Source organism: Melospiza georgiana, chromosome 3 (assembly GCF_028018845.1).
Source record: "Melospiza georgiana isolate bMelGeo1 chromosome 3, bMelGeo1.pri, whole genome shotgun sequence".
Taxonomy (NCBI): Eukaryota; Metazoa; Chordata; class Aves; order Passeriformes; family Passerellidae; genus Melospiza; species Melospiza georgiana.
This window is the reverse complement of record NC_080432.1, coordinates 109,454,188-109,481,140: the sequence shown is the minus strand read 5'-3', so window position 1 is coordinate 109,481,140 and position 26,953 is coordinate 109,454,188. Positions and strand designations below refer to the sequence as shown.

At 36.1% G+C, this 26,953-nt stretch overlaps 1 protein-coding gene across 2 annotated transcripts in view; it reads right to left on the bottom strand.

Annotated features, from left to right (window-relative positions):
* Positions 1–689: 689 nt before the first annotated feature.
* LMBRD1 (LMBR1 domain containing 1) overlaps positions 690–26,953 on the bottom strand; it is a 63,884-nt gene continuing 37,620 nt past the window's right edge. For both annotated transcript variants that reach the window (XM_058020689.1, XM_058020690.1), the window contains exons 9-16: positions 25,635–25,787; positions 21,128–21,192; positions 20,282–20,384; positions 19,163–19,267; positions 18,580–18,729; positions 13,427–13,502; positions 2,814–2,905; positions 690–2,653 (exon numbers count right to left, since the gene is read on the bottom strand). In XM_058020689.1, the coding sequence (XP_057876672.1) occupies positions 2,534–2,653; positions 2,814–2,905; positions 13,427–13,502; positions 18,580–18,729; positions 19,163–19,267; positions 20,282–20,384; positions 21,128–21,192; positions 25,635–25,787 (864 nt within the window). In that variant the 3' untranslated portion in view covers positions 690–2,533. The remainder of the gene's footprint in view (positions 2,654–2,813; positions 2,906–13,426; positions 13,503–18,579; positions 18,730–19,162; positions 19,268–20,281; positions 20,385–21,127; positions 21,193–25,634; positions 25,788–26,953) is intronic.

Here is a 26,953-nt window from a genome sequence, read left to right as displayed (position 1 = left end):
ATTCATTAAAATTACATTAGTGCATGGAAAATCTTTTGAAACCTTGTCAGTCAAATGGTTCATTGAACTCCTGAAAAATTTTAGTGAGGAAGTGGCAGGTGACGAATAATTCTGATTATGAATGCTGGCAGTTATTTACTGCTTCTATGACTGAGGGTGACAGCAGATGTCTGAAGTAACTTTTGAACTCTCCTAGAGAGGCCTGCTTCTTGATAGCTGCAATTAACAATGGGCTGCTTATAAATCTGATTAATATCTGGATAAAAAGATCTGGTACTTACTGAGTCTTCCAATTAAAAAGACAGTCACCATTTCAAAGGCAGATCACTGTATTACTGCATATAGATTATTTAGACAGGAAACAGAACTGGAGACTGGGGAGAAATTGCAGGAAATTAAGGAAATGCTAGAAACATAAGAGACCTATAACAAAATGTACCTAGGCAGTGGCCAGGCATCTTGGTCAGTGATCCCCTAGGCCTGCACATAGCAGGAAGCACCTGCATGGCACAAAACCAACACCTTCCCAACAATCTTCCCCAAATGAGCAGTGATCTCCCCAGGGCAAAGTTAGGGCAGAATGGATATAACTCTGCAAAGCTGTGTTTCAAACAAACCTGTAAGTAGGAAGTGACAATTTTTGGTTAAAATGGAAGATGGCAAATTAATAAAACCCAGAAAGAAAGGAGGACATCTGAGCATTTAACTTTATTTAAATTGTCTCATGTAAGGTTTCCACTAGGGCATCTACAAATAAGTATACTCCAGGTTCTTGCTATGCTCTCGATGCAGCTTCCAGACAGTCAACATCACATTCTATCTTCTGTTTGAATTACTTGAACTCCTTATAACTAATTCCTTGCAAGCTTCTCCAGTTGTCATGTTTAAATAATATTCAGCTAATTCTAGTCAGACAGCTCAGACTGCCTAGTCAAATTTCAGTACCTACTCTCAGTGTTTGAATACATTTCTGTCCTTTCAAATGTCACATTGATAGCAAACAGACTGATTGACATCAGTTGAGCAGACCTGACTATGTATTTTCAGCTTATGAGCCACCTGCAACACCAGGAGATGGACTCCAGATCCATGTGGGTCCCTTCCAACTCAGCTTATTCTGTGTGTGATTCTTCCACATTGCCACATCAACATTTATATTACTGGAGCAGTTGGCACACAAGGCTTGTTAAAAGATATCAGGTTTTGTTGTTCCTATAGTTCAAACATCGGTTCCTTGTGTTCCTGCACGACCTACAAAACTCACCCAAAATCTTCTCCAATAGTGAAACTAAATTAGAATTCAGAAGTTCCTGAGAGCCTGCTGTTCTGAAATACTGCAGAAATAGGCAGATTGTTCTTGAGATAACTTTAGTGTTTGCAAACATGAAAGCAGGACATAATATTGATAACTACCCTACATTCTAATAACTATTTAACAATTAGTCTTACAAAAAAGACTAATAACCTTTCCATGTGCTTGCATAGACTGTAATGTCCCTCAGGTAGCATTAGAAGCTTAAAAGCCTGTCCTTGTAAACATTTTCTCTTTCAGAGTCCGTCAAAGGATATATGAAGATTTTTTTCATCCTTAGAAATATAGCTCAGTAACTATATAGCTAAAATAGGATTAATTTACAAAGACAACACGAATGACAAAAATATTTCTGAACTGTGTTTATATAAACATACTGGTTTGTAAACAAATTGACAACATTTACTTTAAATATTGAAAGAACTTCAAACTAGACAATTTGCATTAAAGAGAAAAATAAGTTAAAAATTAATCACATCTTAATTATTCCATTGGTTATGACTAGATTAGGCACCTGGAAGTTTCAGAACTTAACCATACTAAAACAATGCATCAGTGCTGAATATTGTATTTTACACTATGATTTCCTTTGAGAGAGCAAAAGCCACCTCATAGTTACCAGCGGATTTCCATGGTAACTCAGTGGAAATCACAGTATGAAAATTACTTATTTTTCACAGATTGGAAACTCACCATTTAAACAATATTTTTGGCATACTTTAATGGAAAGTCTCTTGTTAGCTCTAGTTTTATACAGAAGTTACAGGAAAACTAATGCAGAAGTTAAGTCCTTCTGAAAATGTAAACTTCACCCAAATCTTTCCTGCACTATTTGCACTGTTTTGCAGGATTTTAGTTGTATTTATGAATAAAAAAGTCCTACAAGTTAAGCATGAAAGTATTTAAGAAAACCTAAGTGAACAGAAAAGCATTGTGAATTATGAAATAGTTACAACAGTTCATCAAATTATACATCAGAAGGTTACATATATGTTTAATCATAAAACAATATTTTCTATATATTACTCAAAGTCAGCTTCAACATTTGTTCTCATTTAACAGTGATACTCAAAGTGATATTCAGGTTTTTTATCCCTTTAAGTGAGTACACTCATTTCATTTATTTTTACAGGTGCAAAGATGCTTATCTGGATACAAATTCCACATGGGCATGACTCTCAACGTAATTTTACATTTTTTCATCTTGAAGGTAAAAGGCTGTCAATGGTAATAAACAGACAGTTCATCATCACTCATATCTGAATCATCATCATCTACTTCACCTTCAATGACAGATTTCTTGCCTTTGCAGCATGAAACAATTAATCCAATTAAAAAGACCTGCAAATTGAAAATAAAAAGTGTTACTGTTATTGAGTTCAGGGGCATATAAATGCAATATAAGTAAAACAAATTGTAGTGTGGTGATGCAAATGATCCAATGGCAATTACTGTAAATTACCCAACTCGATTCAGAGGTCTCCAAATTCCAAGTACTTACTGCAATGAATGCCCAGTTCCCAAAGTAATAGGCTGCACTGAAGAACCAAAATTTATGAAGGAAGAGGTACGTCCGAGTGACAATACACTGATCTAAATTGAAAGGAAATAGTACTGATTAACACAGAACAACAAAACCAGCTTAATACCATATAGTAGACTAATATTTTAGCAACATTTAGCAATATTTAACTCTGCAGAACAATTACACTCTATTACATCTAATGCACTCTCCTACCAAGGAGGAGGAGCATTTACCACCAAGAATGTACACAAAATGGACACTTGTTACAGGATAGTGACCATGACAGGTTACACAAAGCTACAAGTTACATAGGTAACCCTATTACTACTCAGGACAATTTCCCATGCAGATGTGTCAATTATTAATTAGAATTGGTCCAAAAGGGAACTCACTTTCCATTTTATATAAACCACAGCCATACAAAGCAGGTTCTGGATTAAAACACACAATTTAGGACTTTGAAAAACTGTGCTGCTACCAGGATTACATAAGCTTCGTAAAAAATCAAATATCAATTAATTACATGTACACAAAAAAACTCCAACATGTACTGGGCCTTTTGCAATCCAGATAACAGAAGTCTTATTTGTACACAAGACCTGATTGTAATGGTTAAACCTTACTTCTCTAACAACAAGAATATTAAAGTAGGATTTTCTGATGCGGGTGTATTGTCCTTCATTTCTAACTGGGAGGTTTTAAAATTAAGAATCAAATTTCCAAGGAATTTTCAAGATGCAGATAGAGAGAGTAAAGGTTTGTACAGGACACTGAACCTGTGGCCTTCAAGGGGTCATGCCAGAGGATGGCCAGCAGCACATGCAAGCCAGTTCATTCATCTCTCAAATGCAAGGAAGGGCATGCACTGAGTTCAGGCTAAGCTAAAATATCAATTCCTGGTTGCTCATCTTGTTTTTTTATACTATGCTTACTATGCTTCAAACCCCACCTAAAGGTCATCTCAGAGCAGGAACTGGTGTGCAAACATGTTGAACACCAGAGAAAGTAAGCAACCCAGAAACTGCCTGTTTGTCCCTGAGTTCAGACCCCAGGTTGGGAAATATTCCCCAAGAGCAGCTGAAGTAAAGATTTCCTGCCTTCTAAAGCTCTGAGTGATACACTACTTTTATAATTACATAGTTCACTTCCCACAGCCATCTAAGGAAGAAATGCCAGTGAAGTGAAGATACTTCAGAATTAAAGATAATATTGTCAATACCATCTGCAGCTCTCCAGCTGGTTACTTGAATTAAAAAACAACTAAAAGATCTTCAGATGGCACTTCATAATAATTGGATTAAATAGATTATGATAAATATTTTGGAATAGTTTGACCTTGCGAGAATATTTCTGTGCAACATTACAAGAGATGATAACTAAATTTTAGCTATTGTTTCTGAACAACTGTTACTTAATAGGCTGACATGACATTTTTCATTAACTGATTCCTCCATATGACTCAATGTAGAATAAGTTATAATGAATAGCCTAAATTAAGATAGCTACTTACTATCCAGAATGATCAATGTGAGTATTAGATGTCTCTTGATCATGTGGAACAAAAGTACACATGGAAAGCTACCAAGCCTCCAATACATACTGTATTTTTTTTGCATTTTTAAAATGTCACCATTTAAAAAATACAGTATCTTCTATGTACATATGTAGTGCTGATCAAGGAACAAAGCTAAACAGCCAGGATTCAAGACAAAAGAATTTTAAAATGAAGAATGACAACTACAAATAGTCATTACTACTAGAAGAGTCAACTATTTTTTTGTTTTGAGTCCACTGATAAAGTTTTTCATTACGGTAAGAAACAGTTACATTTAATGTGCTATTTTCAAATTAAGGCTTCTTTCAGGAAGTGAATTAGCTAGCTTATGATGAATTACAATGATAATTCTGTTCAAAGCCTAATATTTAAGTCTAAAACATGATTGTGTGCACAGAAAACTCAAATTGTGAGAACTCACTGCTGAAGTCAGTCTTTTATACATCTTAAAACACAGTAAGCTTTCAGAAAAGTATGTAGAAGGAAATGGTTTCTTAGGGAAGAGTTAAAAATTGCTGTGAACAATGTAATTTATAAACATTGGCATTATTTGAAAGTCTATACTGTACACTTGTTTTACTTGTTTATTAATCAACTAGACAATGAAACAGATTATACCCTCTGTAAATCCACAGATCAAACTGGGGAGAAATAAAGAGCAGAGGTCCAACATACTAGATGTCAGATTTAGGAAAGGGCTGTTTTCAAGCCCCTTGAAGCAGGTGTGTCCTACTGCTGCCTCTGCTGTCTAGTAGAGACTTAAAGTATTAAATGAGGTTCCTGCTAGAGCTGCATAACAGTACAACAGATGACAGAGCTGCCCCAAGAAATAGTAGGAGAGGCAATCAGCACAGGCAAACATTGAAGCAGGCAGTCCCTCAGAAATTCAAAGCTGGAGGGATGTGAGCAACCTGCACTCCTTGCCCCTTGCTGGGAGGCTGGACCAGACGACCTCTTAGGTCATCCTGTGTGTACTCAAAGTCATCACATGAAGGTAGATATTGAGACAACACAAATCTAAATAACAATGGTATTTTTGGATGGAGAACCCCAGAGTGAGAACGTTATCCAAAGACAGATGAAGTCCATGTCCCCAGATTCAAGGAGAACTTAGTTTTACTTAAAATACACTCAAAACTACTTCCAAAGGACAAGCTGCATCCTTACTGTGCTTGAACATCTAAGCACTGCAAAATTTCAGACCCTAGAAGCATTGAAGGCATAGCTTCAGGTATCCAAGAATACTTTTTTCATACAGCCTTGCTTCCAAAAAATCCAAACCTTCCTGTCAATAAATCAAGCTTTTTGCAAATCATAGCAAAAAGGAGCTGCTCTTTGAAGGTTCTAGGTATGGCTTTGTATCACAGATGAAATTGCTGAGACAAAGCAAGCTTCAGGAGTCTCTACAGGAGGATATTAACAGGTATATTAAAAATTTCCCCATTTTGTACCTATCATCTCACAACCGGACCTCTTGATTAATATTCATAGTGTTCAGGTCACTCCAGTAATTTGAAAGTCCACAGAAATTTATGGTAAAGACTATTCACATATCACTTCCTCATTTCTCTGGAAATAGATTCATGGAATGACAGCAACAGCTCTCCCAGCCACAAATACAGGATTTTTTTTCTTTTCTTGTAGGCTAAACAGCAAAAAATTATTACTACATTCTTAATTGCCCCTTTGTCATTAGTTTCTACAAGTGTTTTTTTTAATATACTATTTGAGCATATCCCCACTTATTCCATATTCTTCTCTGCTGTGATATATATGCCCACACACATATACACACAGAATTAATAGTAGCCTCATTCAGTTGCTGAGCCTGTCTTTGCACTTGGCAATCCAGCCCCTCCACTGTTGCTACTTCTCTGGTTTCACAAGCTAAAATTAATCACCTAAACAAAGCTTTTATAACTTTTGGGTTGTGGCATCCTATACCAGTTATCTCTCAGCTAACTTCTCCCAGAAACTGTTTAAATTTCAATTCATTGCTCATTCAGCTTTCACAATAATGCCAGTATTAAACAGCTTCAGCACCACTTGCTTCAAGGTTAACTTTGCAATAAAATTACACCTTTGATCCCTTATCAGACTGAAAAGCATATTGGAACACATACTACTCACATATAGCAGGGATTTGAAAATATTTCCCAACTGGTTTTAAGTAGCTACAATAAGTCCCCACTTAGGGATGTGAATCACTAAGCTTTGAACACTTCAAGCTGACAGCACTTTGAAGTACTACAGAGCACAACAGAAGCATGAGTATCAAATCACTCAGATGTTAAACAACAGTTTGCAGCTATCTAAAATCCTCTAAAATCTAGGTCTAACATACAAGCAAAAAAACCAAAAAAAAGCTGCCTGCTGTTTCATCCCAGTTGTCTGGCTTTGGTGCAGCTTTTTCTTGCTCAGCTGGAAGTGGTAGTGAGATGGCACCTAAATGAGACCTGTAGAGACCAAAAGTCTAGCCAGATAAGCCTAGTCCAAAAAGCTCTTATTCGACAGAAGCTGCTCAGTAGGTCTGGAATCAAATCCTGACAAAGGAAAGTATTTAGCAGGCTAAGGAGGAGCCAGAAACCTGGAAACCAGGAACTAATAAGGAGCGGGAAAAAGCTATTTGGGACAAATTATTTAGAGAGCAAACTGTGTTTTTTCAGTGCTTCAAGCTACAGGTAAATTGCGTATGGTACTTCTCATGGTCTATCTGCAAATCAATCACAACCTCATATAAAACTAGACAGACAGAAAAAATGATGTAATCAATGTGAATCGGTCTGGTTGTATAACAAATAGATCTGATTTTGTAACAAAAGTTACAAGTCTAGATAACCAACAGCTATTTGGAGTTATTTTACAGTAAATGAACAACTGCAGCAGTCACAAAATTTCTTAATGATAATTACACATTATAAATATTTACATTAAATGGCTCAAGAATTTTTAAGTCACATCAGTGCTATGGCAGGGCTTTATAGCATAAGGAGGCTTCCAGTAGGATCCTCCAAAATTCTGTGCTGAAAGAAGAAAAAAGTCACTAATCAAAGTAACTTAATGCTAAATAATAAAAATAATATCCTATTGAATGATCTGAGTGTCACATTTTTTTCCCCAACAGTCAAATTTAAATGAAGTGACATGCAGGAACAGGATTTGCATTTATGTATGAATGAAGGATTTAGCTGTAGTAAGAAGGTTCTGCATCTTACGACCAAGCAGAAACAAACTTGATCCAAACATAGCAAGAGTTTTCACTACTTCCCTCTATACATTCAGAGAGTCTGTCAGTCCTTTTTTGGCTGTTTTTGATTTGGAGTTCATACTAGCACAGTTATGGCATCATAATGTTAAATTTCATCCAGCTATAAGGTTTCTATTTCACTTTGGTTACAGAGGATCTGTGAGGGTGCCAAGATTTGCATGTATTAACAGACTAGCTGAAAAACATTTAATGAGATTTGAAGAGCTAAACCTGTTAATCTCATTTTGCATAAGTTTAAAAGATGACTTGATTTTAATGTTTATTAAGTACCCTCAAGTGAGGAAAATACTAATGCTACAAGTCCATGTATAAAGTGAAAAGGTACAGCATTTGCCAAAAGCTAAATCTGAAGTCACTTTAATTCCAAAGAGATAATACCCAGTTTCTACAGGGAAGCAATAAACCATTGGATCAGCCTGCTGATGGAAAGAGTATTCTCAGTGCTTTTGTTGAAAGTAGAGATCCTTTGAAACATTGTGTGCAACTGAGGTTAATTACAAGCGCTGGCCACAGGGGTTTTAACACAAGCCATAATTGTTACCTCACACCTATGAACTGCCACCTTCAAGTTCTTCAAGAGGCATTTTCTGAGTCTCCCTTGAAAACCTTATTTTAAAGTAACTAGAGGCAAACAACTCTTATTATAAAGATGTAGCCAGTGATAAACATCAAAGCCAATACTCTAGGGATGAACACAGATGGAAAACTCTACAAAGAAAGCAGCAATCAGCCTAACCTACTTATGTTCATTCTTCCCAAAACCTCCTCCTTTAGGAAAAATAATTGTTGGAATTGACATATCTAGACCTCCATGTCAGTGAACAACGTACTGCAAAAAGATATTTATAGCAGTCTTAGCTGTTCATATTGTTTACAGGTGCCAAAAAGGGCTTTCTGTGTTTAGATATGCAACACTGTGCTTATCTATATGGAGTTCTTATGGTTATAGAGGACTTAAAGTGTTAGGTTTAAGTAAAGATTCAGGGTAAAGTACTAGGGAAGTCATTCACAAAGCAACAGGAAAATCTAAAGTAATCACTAAAATCCTTAGTTTATGTTAAGCATTATGTAACTTTTCAAATTAATTTAGAACGACAGTTTGGAAGTGATAACCTATAGTCATACAACTCTTCATACAAAATTACTAATACAATAATAATAGAGGCTTCTTAGAAACTTGTTTGTGGTTTCCCTCTGCACATCTCCTGCATTTCTCTAGAAGATTAACAGAATATGCTCCTGTTTTGCCATTTGTATTTGGGCCTCCTTTCCAGCTTGAGTAATGTCTATATCCAGTCTTTATTCAGGCAAAAATAAAAGCCTGAGGTCCTGAACACTTTGACTTCTACCTAATAAGTGTGTCTTAAAAGGCAACACAGATCAAGTAATTTCAAAGCCTAAGAAAGGAGATTCTTTTTTTTCTCACTTCACATGTAGCTCCAAATCAGCTCAGGTCTATGAAAAAGGCCAAGCAGACAGACTGCACCCAGCATCTACCAGGCCTTGGGCAGGGCTCATTGCCTCAATGAAAGAAGTGAATCCAAGGGGGATTCAGAGCAAGTTATGCATTTAAAGTGAGTGATGCTTAAAAACTAGATCTTATAATCTAGAAAGAGGAAGATAGTGTTTGTCAGATCTCATAGTTCAGGCTTCCAGCTGAGTCATTGCTCATTTACATTAAATCCCATTAACCTGTTAAGGGAAACCTATACCAAGTTTTCAACACATTAATCCTGCTGCCAAGAGGTTTAATCAAATAATTGAACTTCTTTGCTTTACCTTATATTCAAGTGAATTGTGGACCCAGCATTTCAGCTGTCATTAGCCTTGCGAACAGTCATCAAATGATATTTTTGCCCAACTGTATTGAACATGGAAAACTAAAGCTTGTTTTGCCTGTAACAAATATAACTTAGAACAAAAATAATTTGCTGCCCCAGAAAGACTACTTAAAGAGCCTTTTAAGTTAACCAAAACACAAAATTTTTGTGCAAGATGATTAACTACAAAAAGGTACTTGACTTAAAAGATGTACCCTGCTCTATTATTTTTTTTGTCTTTATTCCGTTTCATGTAGTTACACTATTATGGCCCTTATCTGAGTATAAAACAGATTTACCTCCTGCATATCAGGAGTAAATAGACAAGCTTTGCTGAATGAAAGCAGATAACAATGCTAAAACATATATAACTGTAAATACTCAAGAATGTGTTTTCTGTAAGACTGCATTTTAACTGCCTTGTGTTTCTCCAGGAAGTGAAATTGTCCTTTGGACCAAGCAAAACATTTGTTTGAAACAAATCTACAGGAAACACTGCCCAATACAGCCTGAAGTATTAGCTGTTACAACTTGATCAGGTCTCTTCTACCATCTCAGAAAAAAACCAATAATTTACTTAGTAACAGTAAGTAGAGATCATATCTCCAATATCCGAGCATTCAGTAAGACAGCAGATTGCTTTAAGCTTATCTATCAGCACAGCCATTAAAAAGTCATTGCTTGCTTTATGTTTAAGGAAAAACACCTGTTAGAATTAAATCCGTTTAAGTGGAACAAAATTAATGGAGGAGACAAATCAATGTTTGCATGTAGTTATAGTTCACTGGTCTACACAAAACCCTAGTACCAAAGAAGGCAATTCAAACTGAAAGTACTTGACCAATCCTTCTTTATCTTAAAGTTATTGGCACATATTTTTGCCTACATCTAATATCCCTAAAAATAAGAGAAATTGTATTTAAAGTTTAGTTCCTACCTTTGAAATAAATCTGCCTTGTCAAGATGCTGTGTCTGATCACAGAAAAGAGTAGCATCAACTTTTCATTAGTTTTGTTAGCAGCTATTAAAAATTGCAGGTATTCCAAGGTAAGGATTACATCTCCAGTTTCTAAAACTGACTCGATTAAACAATCATTGAAGTGTTTTCATTGATGCACTTTTTTTAAAAAGTTGATTGTTACAAAATAAACTTTTCTTTCAGTTACAAAAATACATGAATGGCCTGAATGTATTACCTACAGTTAACACAACTCTACTTAAGCCTTTTGATCACATTGATATTCACATTTAAAAGTATCCACCCATTTTCTACTTATACCAGCTCAGCACAGAATAGCATATCAACATTTTCAGCTCTCTTCTATTAAGAAAGGAGACCATGACTCAGAGATAGCCACTGCAACAACATGATGACAAACCAAAGCCATCATTTACACAAACCAACTTCTGTTCAGTACATCAGCAGACTAGTTTTAAGCATCAGCATATTGTTTCCATTGATGAAAGTAAACTAAGAAAGAAAATCATGTAAAGTATTAAAAGTATTCAAAAAAATTCAAGTATGGGTGGAATTGAGCAAGTTTATTTAAATCTAGCCCCAGTTTCTGTAATTAAGCAAAATCTGAAGAAATCAGACTATTTTAATTTCTCTCACAAAGGTCAAGACTAACAAGCTTATCAATGCCAGTGAGTATATTCGTGAGTACATTCTGCTTTCAGCAGATACTGGCCAAGTCAAGAAGCTGCTTACAAGAAACAAACATCTGTACAATTTGGACAAAAGTGATCTCATTTTGAAAGGCAAAAAATTTGTTCTTCTAAATTTTGCCAGAGTTTCCCTATTTAATCACAAAAACAGGACAGCTTAAACATTAATTGAACAATTATATTTGTCAAAATATCTAAATACTTGAAACTGCATTACATCTAAAAACAGCCATCAAAAAAAATGAATTAATGTTTTAATTAAGGGAAAAAAACAGGGGAAAACATCACCCTTGGGAAATGCTATGAACCACCAGGAACATGACTAACATATATATAAATTCGAAGATACACACAATAAATTTGAAGATTAATACAAGGGAATGCCTTGCAGAGGAGACCTGGCTTGACAGACTCAGAACAAAGAACTAATGGTCCAGTTACCTCTTCTAGAACAAAAATAAATAAAGTTCCATACTTTCCAATAACAAAAGTCGAGAAAAACTGAGTGGGTATTAAGAACTCCAAGAAGCAGTCAAAAAATCAGGTGTTAAAGAATACTGATAAGAAGAGAACACAGTGCTATGGCACCTATTTACAGTCAAATGGAGACAGGGCAGATCCAGACCAGTGACATGAGCCATTTATTCAGCACATCAGTCTCAGAACATTGTTAGGACAATGGAGACAGGATGTTAACTGCTCACTGATCCACAGGAAATGCCAAGGGGGTGTGACATTACAGCATAGCATAAAACCATCTCGGCCTAGATTTCAGCTAATCACATATAGAGCAAAACACATTGACCAGAATTCTATCCAATCATATGAAACACACATCATGGTAGTTAAAACAAAGACTTGTTCATAAGAGACAAGGCACAGAGATCCATTCATACTAACCTTCTAAAGATATACATTAAATAACCTTGTTGCAATCAATAAGGCCAGTTCTACAGAGGTCTATTGTGCTATTTGTCACGTCCACTCTACTGCTTAGAAAACTTTTCGCTGTATTTGCAATGTTAACAAAACTTCCACCTGAGGCCTGCCCTTTTTAACCATTCTCTCAAAACCCTCTAACTTTATGAATCCCAGGACAGCTATTTATCTTTTCTATTAAATAACCAACACTGTAAAGCATTTTCAGCTTTACATACAGATGACTTTCAGCTCCTCTGTATGAACAGCAATTGTATTATGAGTGCATAATACAATTGCTGTTCATACAGAGGAGCTGAAAGTTGGCCAGAGTAAGAACAATTGAAGGCTTGGGTTCAAAAAAGTCTGGACCATTCTGAAGGGTACAAATCTTATGCTGAGATCAGTGTTAGCAATCAACATGTTTGTGACCTTAAAGAGTACTATCAGTATTGCAATACCTTCTGCAATTCAAGCTGTGAAAAAACCGTATATATGCAGAGGGAAAGGAAGTGTAAAGGAACACTGCAAAAAATAAAACCAGCATGATTTCAATTAGCTTGGTTTTTTAATAAAACCAGGCTAGAAGTCACTAACAACCTTACTCAAGTTCCACAGAGGAATAAGCACTAAATAAAATGTTACTAGTCTCAAAAAATAAAAATCAGCCACTAAGGTCTGCATAGATAGAAAGTCAAGGAACACTCCAGCACTATCCAGCTGCTTGCTAGTCATTACTTAACTCCAGAACAACCATAATACATCTTCTGCCCAAGTAACAGTCAAAAAGGGGGCATTTAGTAATACAGCTGAGAAAATTTATCATTCCCTATTATCCCAAGCATACCTCTAAGAGAATTAGAGAAAAATAGTCTAAGATTTCTAATTCTACTGCTATTGTTGCTCATGGAAGAGGCCACATTTACATCTCATTAAAAATTATGTAGTTCTCTTATCTGTAAGTTTCCACTGAGAATCTCAAGTTCCACAGAGAAGCTCAGACCTTTGTTTTCCTGAGTACCTTGAGAGACCAAATAAAATACTTGTCTGCATGTTTGTATGATAAACAGACTCAGTGAAGTGCACTTTCAATGCTAAGCTATTCACCAGCTGGGATTTATTTTTAAGATCTTCTACATACACATTAAAGCAAATGTGAGATTTTAAATTTAACTGGAATGCTTTGTTACCCATGGTTTCTACTAAAAATAGTCATTCCTTCAAATGAATAAAGTAAGCTTTAACTATACATCAAAGCTTCATGTTAGGCAAATGAAAGCCATCAAGACAGATTAAGCTGCTTATTACAGCTGAGCATGTACCTATCACAACAGAAATAAAAGCAACTAATTTATCTTACCTTCAGGTGCATCTGCATCACAGTCTTTAGACACAAGTGTCACATTCCTTGGCTGACCATCAATTGTCTTATTACTCTGCATTGTAAATATGGAAAATTAGTACATTAGTCTCCACAAAGTGGTATTCCATAGACAATGATAATGCAGAAACCAAATATATTTTCCAGTGAATTAATTTAAAAAACCCTTAAGTCTTGTAGACTAATCAAAAGTATTATTTTAGAACAGCATAAGCACAGTAAGCTGTGAACAGTAAAACAAGAACATTTTTAAGTATGACTTCATCAACAAAACAATTAATAGCTTGTGTTCTTTTTGAAGACTTGTAAAAAATATACTTGAGGTCTGAAAAGAAACCTTTTAACTGTGCATAAAATTAATCTGAAAATCAACTTTGGTGATGAAGACATCACAGAATTGTTAGAAATTATAGTGATAATGAATACAGTTTACTTCTGGTCTAAAAGGCAGACATTAGCATGCAACATACTTGGACTGCCAGAGTGGAAGAAGAAAAATTATGCTTGAGTGAACTATTGAAAACCCAAATGTACCTGCTTAAATGTCCCAAATCTTCGGAAAACTGACCCTTTCAGGGAACATGAACTCTGTGTTCCACATTTTTGAACAATCAGTGAATAATTTTAGCAGAGTGCAGTGTAAATCCTTTGCTCTACAATGATTTTTTAATACCTTGATTCACTTTAAAGGGTCATATACCTACTTGTACTTCCTTGCACCCTCATGATTTCCCAAACAGAAAATCCTCTAAAGAAATCAGTAAGAGTCAACACCTTTTCTTCAGATTGAAAGAAGTTCCTTAAAACATATCAGCAATCAGTACAAGCAGGCACATAAAACTAAGCTCTAACTTCTCTGAGGAAGTCTATCAATATTAAGCAAATTCAGCTTTCACTTTGAACAGTCAAGAGAAACAACTAGGTGTCTGTACAAAAACGTAGCAATTTGTACATGCAGCTAATTTTGTTTCATGCAAGGCCATGAAAGTGGGGAGACTGCCGTAAAAAATGGATCTAAATTGAATATGACTCAGTCACAGGGATCGGGAACACAAGAGAACGTGTAGACAAACAACAGGGTAAGAACAGAACACATGAAATTTCCATCATTCAGTGTGCATTTAGCAGTTTCCCATCTCCAGAATGTATTCCAGCTGACTGTCACTATTCCAGCTTACACTGCTGTCACAGCCAGCACTTCTTTCAGAAGAACAGTATCATATCTTGTGAAATTCCAAGGACACACCAAAAGCACAAAACAACCACAACATAGCCAAAGTTTTGCCTTCCTTATCCTCATTCACTTTACCATATTAACAGAACTTTAAATACAACAATAGCTAGACCTATGGGCTTTTTTAGACAACATCTATGCCTTTTTTTCAGGTCTTATATCACTATCGTCCATGAACACTCCTATAATTTCAGACATTTTTAGTATAAGTATTGCCAGAGGAAAACTTTAGTGGTCAGTTATCCCATCTACTCCAAAGCAGAAAGCAGGATGCATCAAGGCCAAGCATGAGACAAAAACTAAGGACAATAACTCAGTATGTGCTTCAAGGGCTGACACATTTTGGACACCTCAGAAAATAGCAAGCTATTGTATAAAGGGTTTGGATACAGCCTGTTACACCTACATGATTAGTTTCTGCTTATGTTAAGAACTTGAAAAGATCTGTTTCCACACTTAGCCATCCAAGGCATGATACTTCTGGATTCCTGCTGCTGACAATGGAGAGACTGAGTCCTGCAGTTTAGCTCCACTCCTCCAAATTATCTATGTGATGACTGAAGAAAGTGATCATTGCTATTCTGGAAAAGTATCCATGTTGCTTATGGCAAGTACTGGCTTTTCAATTCCTGTCTGGGTCAATCAAGTCTTAAAGGTCCACTGGCTACAAATATCAGCAAGCAGTGGTCTGTCTTTCAGACAAAGGCAAGTAACCCTTGGCCTTATTGAATAGAAATAGGAATAACACCTCAAGTATTTCTTGCTAGAAAGCTAAGGAGGTAACCTAGAAGTGGATACAATTCTTTCTTTGTGAAAGGTTATAAAGAGTCATTGCTGATTAACAGTTAAGACAAATTGCTTCAAGAGGTGAAACTAAGCTATTCTTGGTGTCTGAAGAGCTATGAAAGTTGAACAAATTCCTGCAGAGGGATTCAGTTGGTATGGGCACAACATCCAGAGGAAATTTTCAAAAGTTTCCTACAGACACCAGAGCTGAAGACACTTTTGATGAATGGGGGTCACATGCTTTGAACACACCAGTGCTCAGAGTTAATAAAGCAAGTAGCCCAGGTCTATTTAATGTTAATTGCCTCACAAAAGCTCCACTTTCACACACACACACACATATATATACATATATATATATTCAGTTAAAAGGAAAGTTACCAGCACTTCCAAATTAAAAAATTAAAAGCTTTTGCCAAGAGTAACAGTCTCCAAAGGAAACAGTCCAAGATTCAAACAGGAACCTAACCTATCCCATGCATTACTATGGATTGTGATAACAACCTAGCTTTACACATCACTAGATTTGGAATTACTGTAGAGCAAAGCAGAGGGGGGAAGTGCTCTTTTCACACAGTCTATGAGCCACCAGACTGTCATACACATGTTTGTCAGCCCATCCATCCACTAAGCTTTCCTGGAATAATGCTCATTTATTGCTTGGTTCTTACACACTGTTGGTTACCAGTGGTGAATTCTAAAGGATGAAATCAACTCTAGTGTGAGAGCACAATGAAAACCTGGACTGTCACAGTGAGCTGGTGCATAGGGTTCTCTGGTTCTCATAATCAGGAAGACTGCTGTGCCTAGTTCACATGCCCTGCTCCTGGTTGTGTTCCTGGACATTCCTAAATCCATAATCACCAATTCAATAACTCAAGAACCTCTTCATTACTACCTCCACAGAAAAATACCTTGCTTCTTTTCATTCCCAGACTCCACCTCTCCCCACTTCAAAATCTCACAATTTAACATCCAAGTTTCCAAGGTAGTCAGACACAGAAAACGTTTCTGATACATTCTGAAATACTCTTGGAGAGGATGTTTTCAGAAAACCTTGTATCTATCTGGTATGCCAGAGAAGCCCAGGTGTAATTTACCAGCACATTCTTTATGTCTCATGTTATTTTAACAATAAAACCAGTTTCTACTCAAATTAGATTATGTACTTAAAACACAGCTCTTTGAAATGAGACATAACCTGAATACTCAGGATGGCTACCTTGACCAGAACATTTTGTAATCCTTTAAACAGAAAGTTACAGCTCTTTTCAACCATTGCAGCTAATCCTTCTTGCAGTGCTGATCAGGATTATATTGCAATAGCTGCAAGAATGACAAGAGCCTTTCTACTGATGTGCTCTATTCTCTTGACCTTTTTTCCTCAGAAATTATGTATTTTTCTTCAGATACCTCTTGTCATAAACAGCTAACATGCAAGTGTTTAAATCTCAATCCTTCTGCCTCCTGTAATATACATACATTTTATTTTATTCATAAAGCAAAACAAACTACTAGCTACAGCCTTTATTATTCTCTCTTCAAATCTTCCATGCTATCTACAAACTTTATGATAAAGCTCTGTGTAAACACACCTAAACTGACTTTCATCTTAGTTTCATGCTACTACTACCCTAATTTAGACAAGTTGAGCCAATGCACACCTAAGCATGTTTATTTTGTGTTAGGTATACTTAGCATAAAATCTAATAAAATGAATTATGTTTCCTAAACACCAAATATTCACATTTGCTACAGTGATTCTATTACTGTGCTTGGATTGGTATCAGGATGACCAATTGCCCATTACCAGAGAATTCAAATGTAAAGACAGCAGTGAGCAGCATTTACTGAGACATCCACTTCCTGCAGTGACAATCCTACCACACCAACACATTAAGTTGAGCAAATTCCTCTTCTCTAGCCTATTTAACACTGTTCCAATTTCAATTTCTCTTGTAATCCTTTTGCCCCAAGAATTCTGTATCCACTGTTTAAACTAAAAGAATTGATAGTAATAAAGTACACAAACTACTAATTTGTGGCAGCTGAAGGATGTCAGCAGGTGCTTGGTGTGTAAAGCAGGTGTGTTCTCCTCCCACAGGAACACCCTCCCAGAGAATTACAGAGATATTCCAAAAGCTCAAAGCAGCATCCAATCACTTCAATCTCATTTAAATCTTTTCTTTTGACCACTCCAGCTCAACTGTTTTGTCTTTGTGACACTTAAACATCAAACAGCACACCAAGGGATCTTGACTTCATTGTGTCTGAATAAGCAACCAGTTCATAACCTGGTTATTTGTCTACATTGGCAATATCAGATCTAATGAACTCTAGCCCTGTAAGATACCAGACCTTAATAAACAGCCATTCATGAAACCTCTCAAGATGCTTCTGATATGCAACTTTGAACTTCCCCATAAATATGCAGGCTGCCACTCAAACTAAGATGTAATACAATAATTTAATTCTTCAGGTACAGAAGATGAAATACTTAAATCAAAACCTTGAAATACACAAAAGTACGATAACTAAGTCAGAGATTTAAATTTTAATTGCTTAATTCTGTAGAATTTTTTACAGTGCAAGAACTGCTTGGAGTTTCATTAAGGTGGACAGTCCAAAGTGCCTGAAATGTGATGAATGTGCACACATTTAGCTCCACTCAGTTTATTATTTTCTACTGTACCAATTCTATTCTACTGTCATGATAAAAAATCATCAACCGTGGAACAGTATTGATTTCATTCTGTACACAGCTTTACACATTCAAAACAATCATCCCTGCAGTCACTCAGCAACCTAAGCAGACCAGCACAAGATCTAGTGGAAGCTATCAACTGTCTTATCAGAAGGAGTAAAACAAACCTCTGTTTCACACTAAGTCTTGAGATGACTAAGTCATAATAATTTCTTGGGAAATTAAGCTGTGTCATATATAGTGCAATCAGTTTCTGGCTTGTGTATTACCAAGAGCCCTTCTAGTATTTAAGAAAATGCCTACCAAAATCTCTTTGAAAATTGAAAATGCATCTGACTTTCAGAGTTTCTGTAAACAGTACATTCTTAATACACAAAATAAAAGTTAAACAAAAAAAAGGCATCTCACCTGTACCAGGTATTTCTGGCTTCCATACATTACATACTGTGGGGCAAGACTGTAAATCATGTAACTTGTATGAAGAACTATCAACAGAAGTATCATACAGAGAAACAAGAGTGCTTGAGGTCGAGTTTTTCCTCGTCTGATTTTATAAAGCTAAAATCAGAAAAACAAATGTTAATACAATGAAATAGCTTTTTTTTCTGAAGGCATTCAGAAAGCCCTTTAGTTCAAATAAGTTTTAAATCTACTGCCAGAAGTGGGAGGTTGCTAAAATTATCTTCTGGCAACTTAATTCCAGTGGTTCAAAGCAGGTTTTCAGGTGTATTTACCTAAATTGCAAAGTACAGCTACGCAACCAAATTAAGTTCTATTTGTATTAATGGCCCAGAAGTCTGATAACTTGGTAAAATGAAACACTTTCCAAAAGCAGTGCAAATGGTACAACAGGCTTTTAACACTCATTAGACATACAGACAATGCTATTGGAAACACCCCACATCCATGAAGCAATACAAAAATCTTAAATATATTCAAGAGCACATATTTTTAAAATATCTGAGTATTAGAAACAAACTCTTTAATTTACCCTTGTCCAGAAGAACCATATTCCCATATTTCGAATCCCTGCCATTGAAGTGAAGATAAAGTACATAACAATGGTTGTGATAAGAATATAATCAAGTGGAAAAACCTAAAGCAAGAACACAAGCAGTTAAAAAGGAAAAAAGCTCTTCTCCCACTCAAAACTAAGTAGCTTCTACTTCTATAGCTCAAACTGAGGTTGTCAGAGTCCTATTTTACATAGCTGACTCCAAATATAGCTAACACAGCTTGCTGCTAATAGAGCTTAGACAATTAATCTGGAAAAGCATTAAGCATTTTTATTAATTTAAGACATGCCTTAATTTTGAAGTGTTATGCATTTTTAGACCAAGAAATACTTAATTATTTTAAATACACCCACAGAACGACACGTCCACAGTGGCAACAATTATTTTAGGACTGCATATTTGTGACTATTTTTCTGATCATATTTGCATACAAAACTTATATTTACATTAATAAAAGCTTGACATAATATTGCTGCTAAACACACTTTTCTCAGTGAACTACAAACTTAGATGTTCAACAGTTTTAAAACCTATGAGGAAGCAATGCATTGTGCTGACCCATTACACCAACAATACAGGAATACCTCAACTGGAGGGGGAATAAAGCACTAGCTTAATACCAAAGCTTTTCTTTTCTCAGTTTACTCATGACAAACTCAAATTTGTACGTGTACTTGTTGCCATCCAACTCTACTAAAGTTAGCTGCTGCATGGTTTTACATTGGATTTGCTTCCAAGACTAATGCCTCACTATAATATAGCCAATGTTGCATTTTTTTTCAGTGTGCAATATATTAAAAAGTGAAAAGTAGCATTTACTTGACTAAAAAGGCCTAAGTGATAGCAGTTGTCATTCTCTGTTGCCACTGTAGTCTCATCACATTGATATCAGTTTCAAGCACCACCTTCCTTGCCCAAACTAGATTCCACTCACCCAAGATTTTCATATCAGTAGATAGTAACTAATAACAAGTTACCTTGCTTTTACTGAACACACATTTAGACAATATTGTTTTAATGAATTACTTGGGGAGAACTTTAAAAGGAAATGGAAGAGCATCCCTACATATGTACATCACCACTTCTTTACTTACCCTTTGAAGAACTGGTAACAGCATATTCAATGGATTGGTCAGATTGGTTCCTAGAATTATAAATCCTGAGTCGAAGCCAGCTGAATGCAGAGCTTTGTCCAAACTGCAGTAATTAGAAAAACTGGGTAAGTACCGTGGCTCTTTGCAAGGGCAACTCAAAAGAAAAAAAAAAACAAAAACAAAACAACAAACTGAACTAATCCCAGAGATGACAGCTGTCTAACATCTATACAGACACAATGCTTTGCTTTACCACACTCACGGCACTTGTTCTGTGAAAGATATATTGATTTCTGCATCTCCTCAGCATTTTTGCTTTTCACTGGTTTGGGTCATAAAGCATATTTTCCCAGTCTAACAGATCAAAAATGCCAATATGAGACCTTTGGTTAGTGTCAATCCACACTGACATCTACCAGATTTGCAGCTGGGTATGTTGCTTTTGACACTATAAAACTATTTCTGTGTGTAATGCACATCAAAATGGATTAAACATGTAATTTACTGCAAGATTTTAAGCACCTGTTAACTAGTCAAAGTAACTGCAATAAGACTCATACAAGCAAGCAGAATACTTCTGTCATCTGAATTCAAACTTCCTGAACATATATACTTAATTTCTCTGCTGAACCAGAACTGTTCCCCACCTAAAAAAAAGTTCTTTCTTCAGTTTGCTTTGGTACATTTTGCTCCATTTCAATATAAACTATTATAATGAGAAGTGCAACTCTATTGACAGAAATGTAATATTGAAAAGAAGGGGGTTGAGGCAACCATCCAAATTTTTTTATTGGAGTAGAAACTAGGTAATTTAAATGGTCAAGGAAAATGCTGAAATGCACTTACTTTGACAAGAACAGGGAGACAGTGAAGAGCAAGGCCACAATGATGAAGAACACTCCCCACACAATCTACAAGTAAAAAATTTAGAACAATTTAACTGAAAGTGTCGGCAGTTGATGCAAGAAGTGAACACTTGCGTTTGTTTCAATAACAAACTAATGATCTTGGAGCACTTCACAGCTTAAATACACTTGAAACAATAACTTTTTGGTAAATACTTGAGAGAAGTACTCACAAAACTTTTACCATGTTAAACATAGTTTGTCAAGTACTGATATCACATGCTCTAGTGTAATACAAAAATCTACCCCAATGTCAAAAGTGACATTAAGAGAAGAGATGACACATTACATTTAACAAAAATAGCATTTAGTAGAATTCACAACCTGTATTCTCTTTATTATCTGGAAAGTCTTGACCACCCCATGCGTGCCCACCTTCCAACAGGAGGCAACCTGTGCACAGCTTACAAGGAACATCTCACCCTTCCTGAGTAACAGCTCCCTTCTGTAGCACTATTCTGAAATGCACAATGACCAAGACACTTGGGAGTGATGAAAAACTCAAACAATCCCAAATGCCAGGTCTTCATTAGAACAGAGAAGTGTTTTTGTTATGCCTAACAAATACAGCACTCCCCCCAAGAATTGATTCTCCAAGCCATCTCAACCAGAACACCACCGACTGTTTCCTGGATTAGCAGCTAGTTCAGGAAACTATTCTCCCTCCTGACAGGTTTTCTCCCTCACAATCTTCTCCCCTGAGTTTAGGGGATGATACACAGAAGAGAGCCCAGATAGGAAACTCATCCAGTTACAGTTCCAACAGTTTCACTGTATTTTCCTAGAAACCCTAGTCATGGAATACAATCAGGTAAGTGCACTGAACTTCCCAAAACAACATTTTCAGATGGCTAGACCTGAGACCTCAACAAAGTCATTTCAAAATTCTAAATGCAGGTGCACAATGCACGGTCTTCCACGTGAATGAGGGAGTTTCACAGTTTTATTATGCTCAAAACTTGGCACACAACCATCATGAAAAGGTTAACTTTATTACAGCTGCTCATTAAAGACTCTCAGAGATACAATACTATTATTGTTCATTAAATTCTGAAGATAAACTTCCATCTGCAAACTCTAACACAATATTAGAACATCACTTACAGAACCCCTCAAATTATGTAGGTCTTATTAGATATAGATTTAGAGATCAATATCAAGGTAAGTAGGAAGCTTTGCATTTCCACATAATTAAATGTACTAAGATTTTACCTCTCCACAGCAAATCCTACTAGGTATTAGCTGTATGGGAAATAGATATTGAAAACCAATAGAGACCAAGAGTCTGAATCTCATAATTCTTCACTACCTTCTGCCAGCTATGCCCACTAGACAGGTATTTGTATCGCCTCTGGAATATGCCTGTCTTATGAAGTGACATCTAACATTAAGAAATCCACAAACAGTTGGTACTTGCTTAAAAAGCCTCAAAAATAACTTCCAAAAATTGTTAATATTCATCCTGTAGACAGACACCAAGCTCAGCAAAAGAGGTGCTGCTCCAGAGAATGGAGCAAGACATTTCTACTCCAGCCTGTTGAGAGGACTATGCAGGAGCAAATACCCACACTTGGCCCATGGAGAGCCCCAGATCAGAACAAGAGGATATTTTCTAAAGGAAGCTGCAGCCTACAGAGATCCCACACGTGCTTCTGAGAGGAACTACAGTTCATGGAGTCCACTCACACTGGAATAGAAACAAAATTTGAAGAGGAAGCAAAGGCAGAGTAGAGTTTTATGGACTGATGGCAACTCCCTATTTCCCCTCTGTGCCACTCCAGAGTCAGGACAAAAGGAGTTGAGTCTTGGAAAGAGTGGGCATCTCTGCTCATGGAAATCTCAAAACAGAGCACTTGACTTCCTTATATTACCTTAGGCATTTCCAGTTTGCTCCAAACAGCTGTGAATTACACCATGAAAATACAGATGCAATACTGCAAACATTATTTTTGAGCAGACTTCCATGTTTCATATCCTATAGTTTTGTTCACATATTGAGCAAACATATCTATGTGCTCTGGAGGTTGTTTCCCCTAAAAACAATTTTAAAACTCCTGTAGAATACAACATTTCTCTTGTTGCTGAGAGTATCAGATGAAAGTGTAATAATCCTTAAAAAAGGAAATGTCACATTTTGTAGAAAGAAATTAGACTGATTTAACATTACTCAACCACCTCATGTTGGCCAATACTCAGTTCCCTGGGATCTTAAGATGTGAAGCTTTTGACTGAATTGCAAAACTAACAGCTTCATCTTTGAGTAAGCTTTGAGTAAAATAATCCTCAAAAGAGGCTTTCTACTTAAAGAAAAAGTTTTGCCTTTAACAACAAATCACATGCTCATAGATATTTAGCAGTAGTAAAACAATTAAAGCAAGAACACTTGAGGACACGGTACAAAGACATATGATAATAGAAGTTTGAATGTAGACACTATGCTAACACTGTAAAAGACCTTGAAGATTAAATGCAATTCCTGAACATGTTATTCTGTTTTGTCAGTCCCAATAAGAGCCAGTCATAAATTGACCATCCCAAATATAAAGCAGAAAAAGGATTCTCCATCTAGTACTTGCTTCACAGGAAACAGAATTTTTCTTGAAGTCTGAGAAGCAGTCACATAATTGAACAGTAATATCCAAAGTGAAGGCACTGAAGGTAAAAATGTTGTAAAACAGTAAGCAAAGCTCCAAGATACTTTCTGCACTTCTACATTGAACAGAAGTACTACATATGGATATCAAACAGATTTTCACCTTTTCTTAAAGCCCAACTGAACAATTCAAAAGTTATATATCTGCAAAGACATCCCAAAGGCTCTTCAAGCAACACTAAAACAGCTCTGAAAGAGTTAACATGCAATTAAGTGATGGACATTACCACCTTCACAGGACAGCTCTAGTCAAAGTAAACAAGTTCTCTGACATGCTTCATAACACAACCATAGTCTAAGAAAAATCTGTCAGGAAAAATTATCCACCTGCAACTCTGCTTTAGTCTGTGATTCATGAGTCAACAACTCACAGTGACTGTCACAGTTACTGAGTGAACACAAAGCTTTCAAACCATGAAAACAAGGAGACACTGGAATACCATCCAGACTGTAGGTGATAAGCTGTAACTAATGTTATTGTATGCTTTCCTGTGAGAACACAATGAAATGTTCAAGTCTCAGAGACAAAATATATGGCCAACATATTTCTCAAATTTGAGCTTTATGTGAAAAGTTGTAGAAGCTTAATACCTTATACACAAGCTATATTAAGGATTTTTAAATCAAAAGGAAGTCTCCAAACTGTTAAGATGAATAGTTAGGGATATTTGTCCTTTCAATGAAAGACTCAGTCTATATTTGTAATGTATCATAGCAAGATAACTCCACTAAGAATTGCACACTGAAAGCTTTTGTTCAGTGGCAATTTCAGCCCAGCACTCAGCACTAACAGCAGCAATGACAGAAGAAATGGTTTACCCACCCTCCTCCCAGCTTTCCCAAAAGCAGCCTGCAGTTGAAAGTAATGCTGAAATTTCTTCCTACATCTAGTTGGCAAGAAATACTTTATATGGGAATACTGTTCATAAAGATACTAGTCTTCAAAACCAGGTATCTACTGAAAATCAAAGTCCTAAGATCAAAGAGAGCAAGATAAAAGCTTTACCCCAGTAACCATCTCCTTTGCATCGGTTAAGTATCACGACATTACATTCTGCTCAGGTAGCTTGCTATTTATCAAGTAATTCCTTGGCAAGATGCTTGTTCCAAATGCATATATTATCAAAGTGTCTCTCCTTTCTGCTGGATACATGTAATTTAGATTAACCTAAACTAACTGTCAGCCATAGAATTCTTCCTTCTTCCCATTTTCATATTTTTGATTAAAAAAGTAAGACATTCAGATTTTCTATGGCAGAAACACCAAAGTAAATCAGCTAGGATTTCTTAATTTTTAATCTTAATCAGAGCTGAAACAAAGTAGGTTTTCCAACAGCTCAGAGTTCACTATTGTTGTAATAGGACACAAAATAAAACAAGGCACATGCTGGAACATCTAAGGTAAAAAGAAGGGCAGTTCATTTTCAAACTCCAATATTGATAAACTTTCAAAAGTGACAGTGGATTGGAGGATGAAATTGCCACCTCTCCAATGACACTGGTCAAACAAACAGTTCGTCAACTTTCTCCTATTCAAGAAAAGAATGCAAAATCAATCATTATTTACATGAAAGTGTGTGAGAACTCCATTGCAAAAAATGTAAACATCAGAGGGCTTAGAAGAACAGGGCAACACACTATAGGGCTACCATTGTGTAGTACTGGAGTAAATTTTTTAAAAAAAAGTGCAGTTGATATTCAAGGTGGTAATTCATAAACTTCACCTGTGATTTATGTGGGAAAAAGGAAGTTGGAAGTTATTTCAATTTAAGTACCTAAAAGTGAGAAGTTTCACCTTTAGAGGTCGAATAGCTTCACAAGCTTTTGTCCACCAGCTTTTCTCAATAGATTCCAGATGCCTCTCCCTCCTTCGAAGTGTCCTTAACCTCTCTTCCAGTTGCTGCAGTGTCCGTCTATCCCTCGATGACAGAGGACGTCCATCTCTGCACTGGTAACAAAAGAGTGCAAAAGATCAAGAGCCACCAAGGCAAGAAAATAGACTTGACAGCTACTTAAATTATTTACAACAACTCTTAAAGAATTACTAGTATATAATTCATGCATGTATAATTTCTATGACTATCAAGAGCATGAAGCACAAAAGTCACAAGCTGCAACAGAGGAATTCCTATTAGGTGGCAGAAACTACTTTTCATAATAAAAGTTTTCAAAAACTTTAACAAGGTGGAGAGTCTCCATTGTTAGAAATAGTTTAAAAGCACAGTCATTATCTAAATAACCTAATCTAGCCTGAAAGAGATGCATATTTTGTGTGGAGGATTGAACAGGGGGATTTTCAGGTCACTTCCCATTAAATTCCACAATTAAGCCCATATATCCAACTCAGCAGTTCTATTTTCTTTCCAATACTCCACTTGATACTCAGTTATGTTTCTCAAGCAAGAAACATAATTCAGATAAGAGGAAGCATCACCCCAAGAATTAGGTGAATGTACCAGATAGTTTGTTTGATTATTATGTTTAGGAAAGTACTTTAATTTTGAGCCTTTACACTGAACAGGAACCCTTACACTGCTGTGAAGTGAGTAGCACAGCCTCACATCTCAGTTATTTAGTATAAGCAAAAGCAACAAAATGGGCATTAGGGAGCTGAACCAAAATTGTTTCTAACATTGATGCTTGTGTATTACAAACTCATACTTGGGAAAAAAGATTTTTTTATGGTAGGAAGTGCACTAAAATGATATTTTCAAGTCGTGAAATTCCTTATTAATTTTCTTCTTATTTTAAAGGATCATTCCTACAAATAATCTAACAGTTTGTAACACTGAAGAAAAAAAATGAAATAAATTCTTCAAAAAGATTATGACCACATCATAGCTGTACATAATACTTAAATTGGAGATTACAATGTACTTTTAACAGGAACACAATACTATACCCTGTATGGCACCTCTGTGACTTAAAAAGGACTTTCTGACAACAGTTCAAGCTCCCAATCTACAAGTTCAAGCTTCAATTACTTAAGACTAATGAAATAAACCTACCAGATGCACTAACAATACAAGAACATACTACATATTGAATCTCAGTAGCATACCTTCATACTTCTAGTTTTTACTGTATAGTAGTCTCAGTAACACTTTATTCACA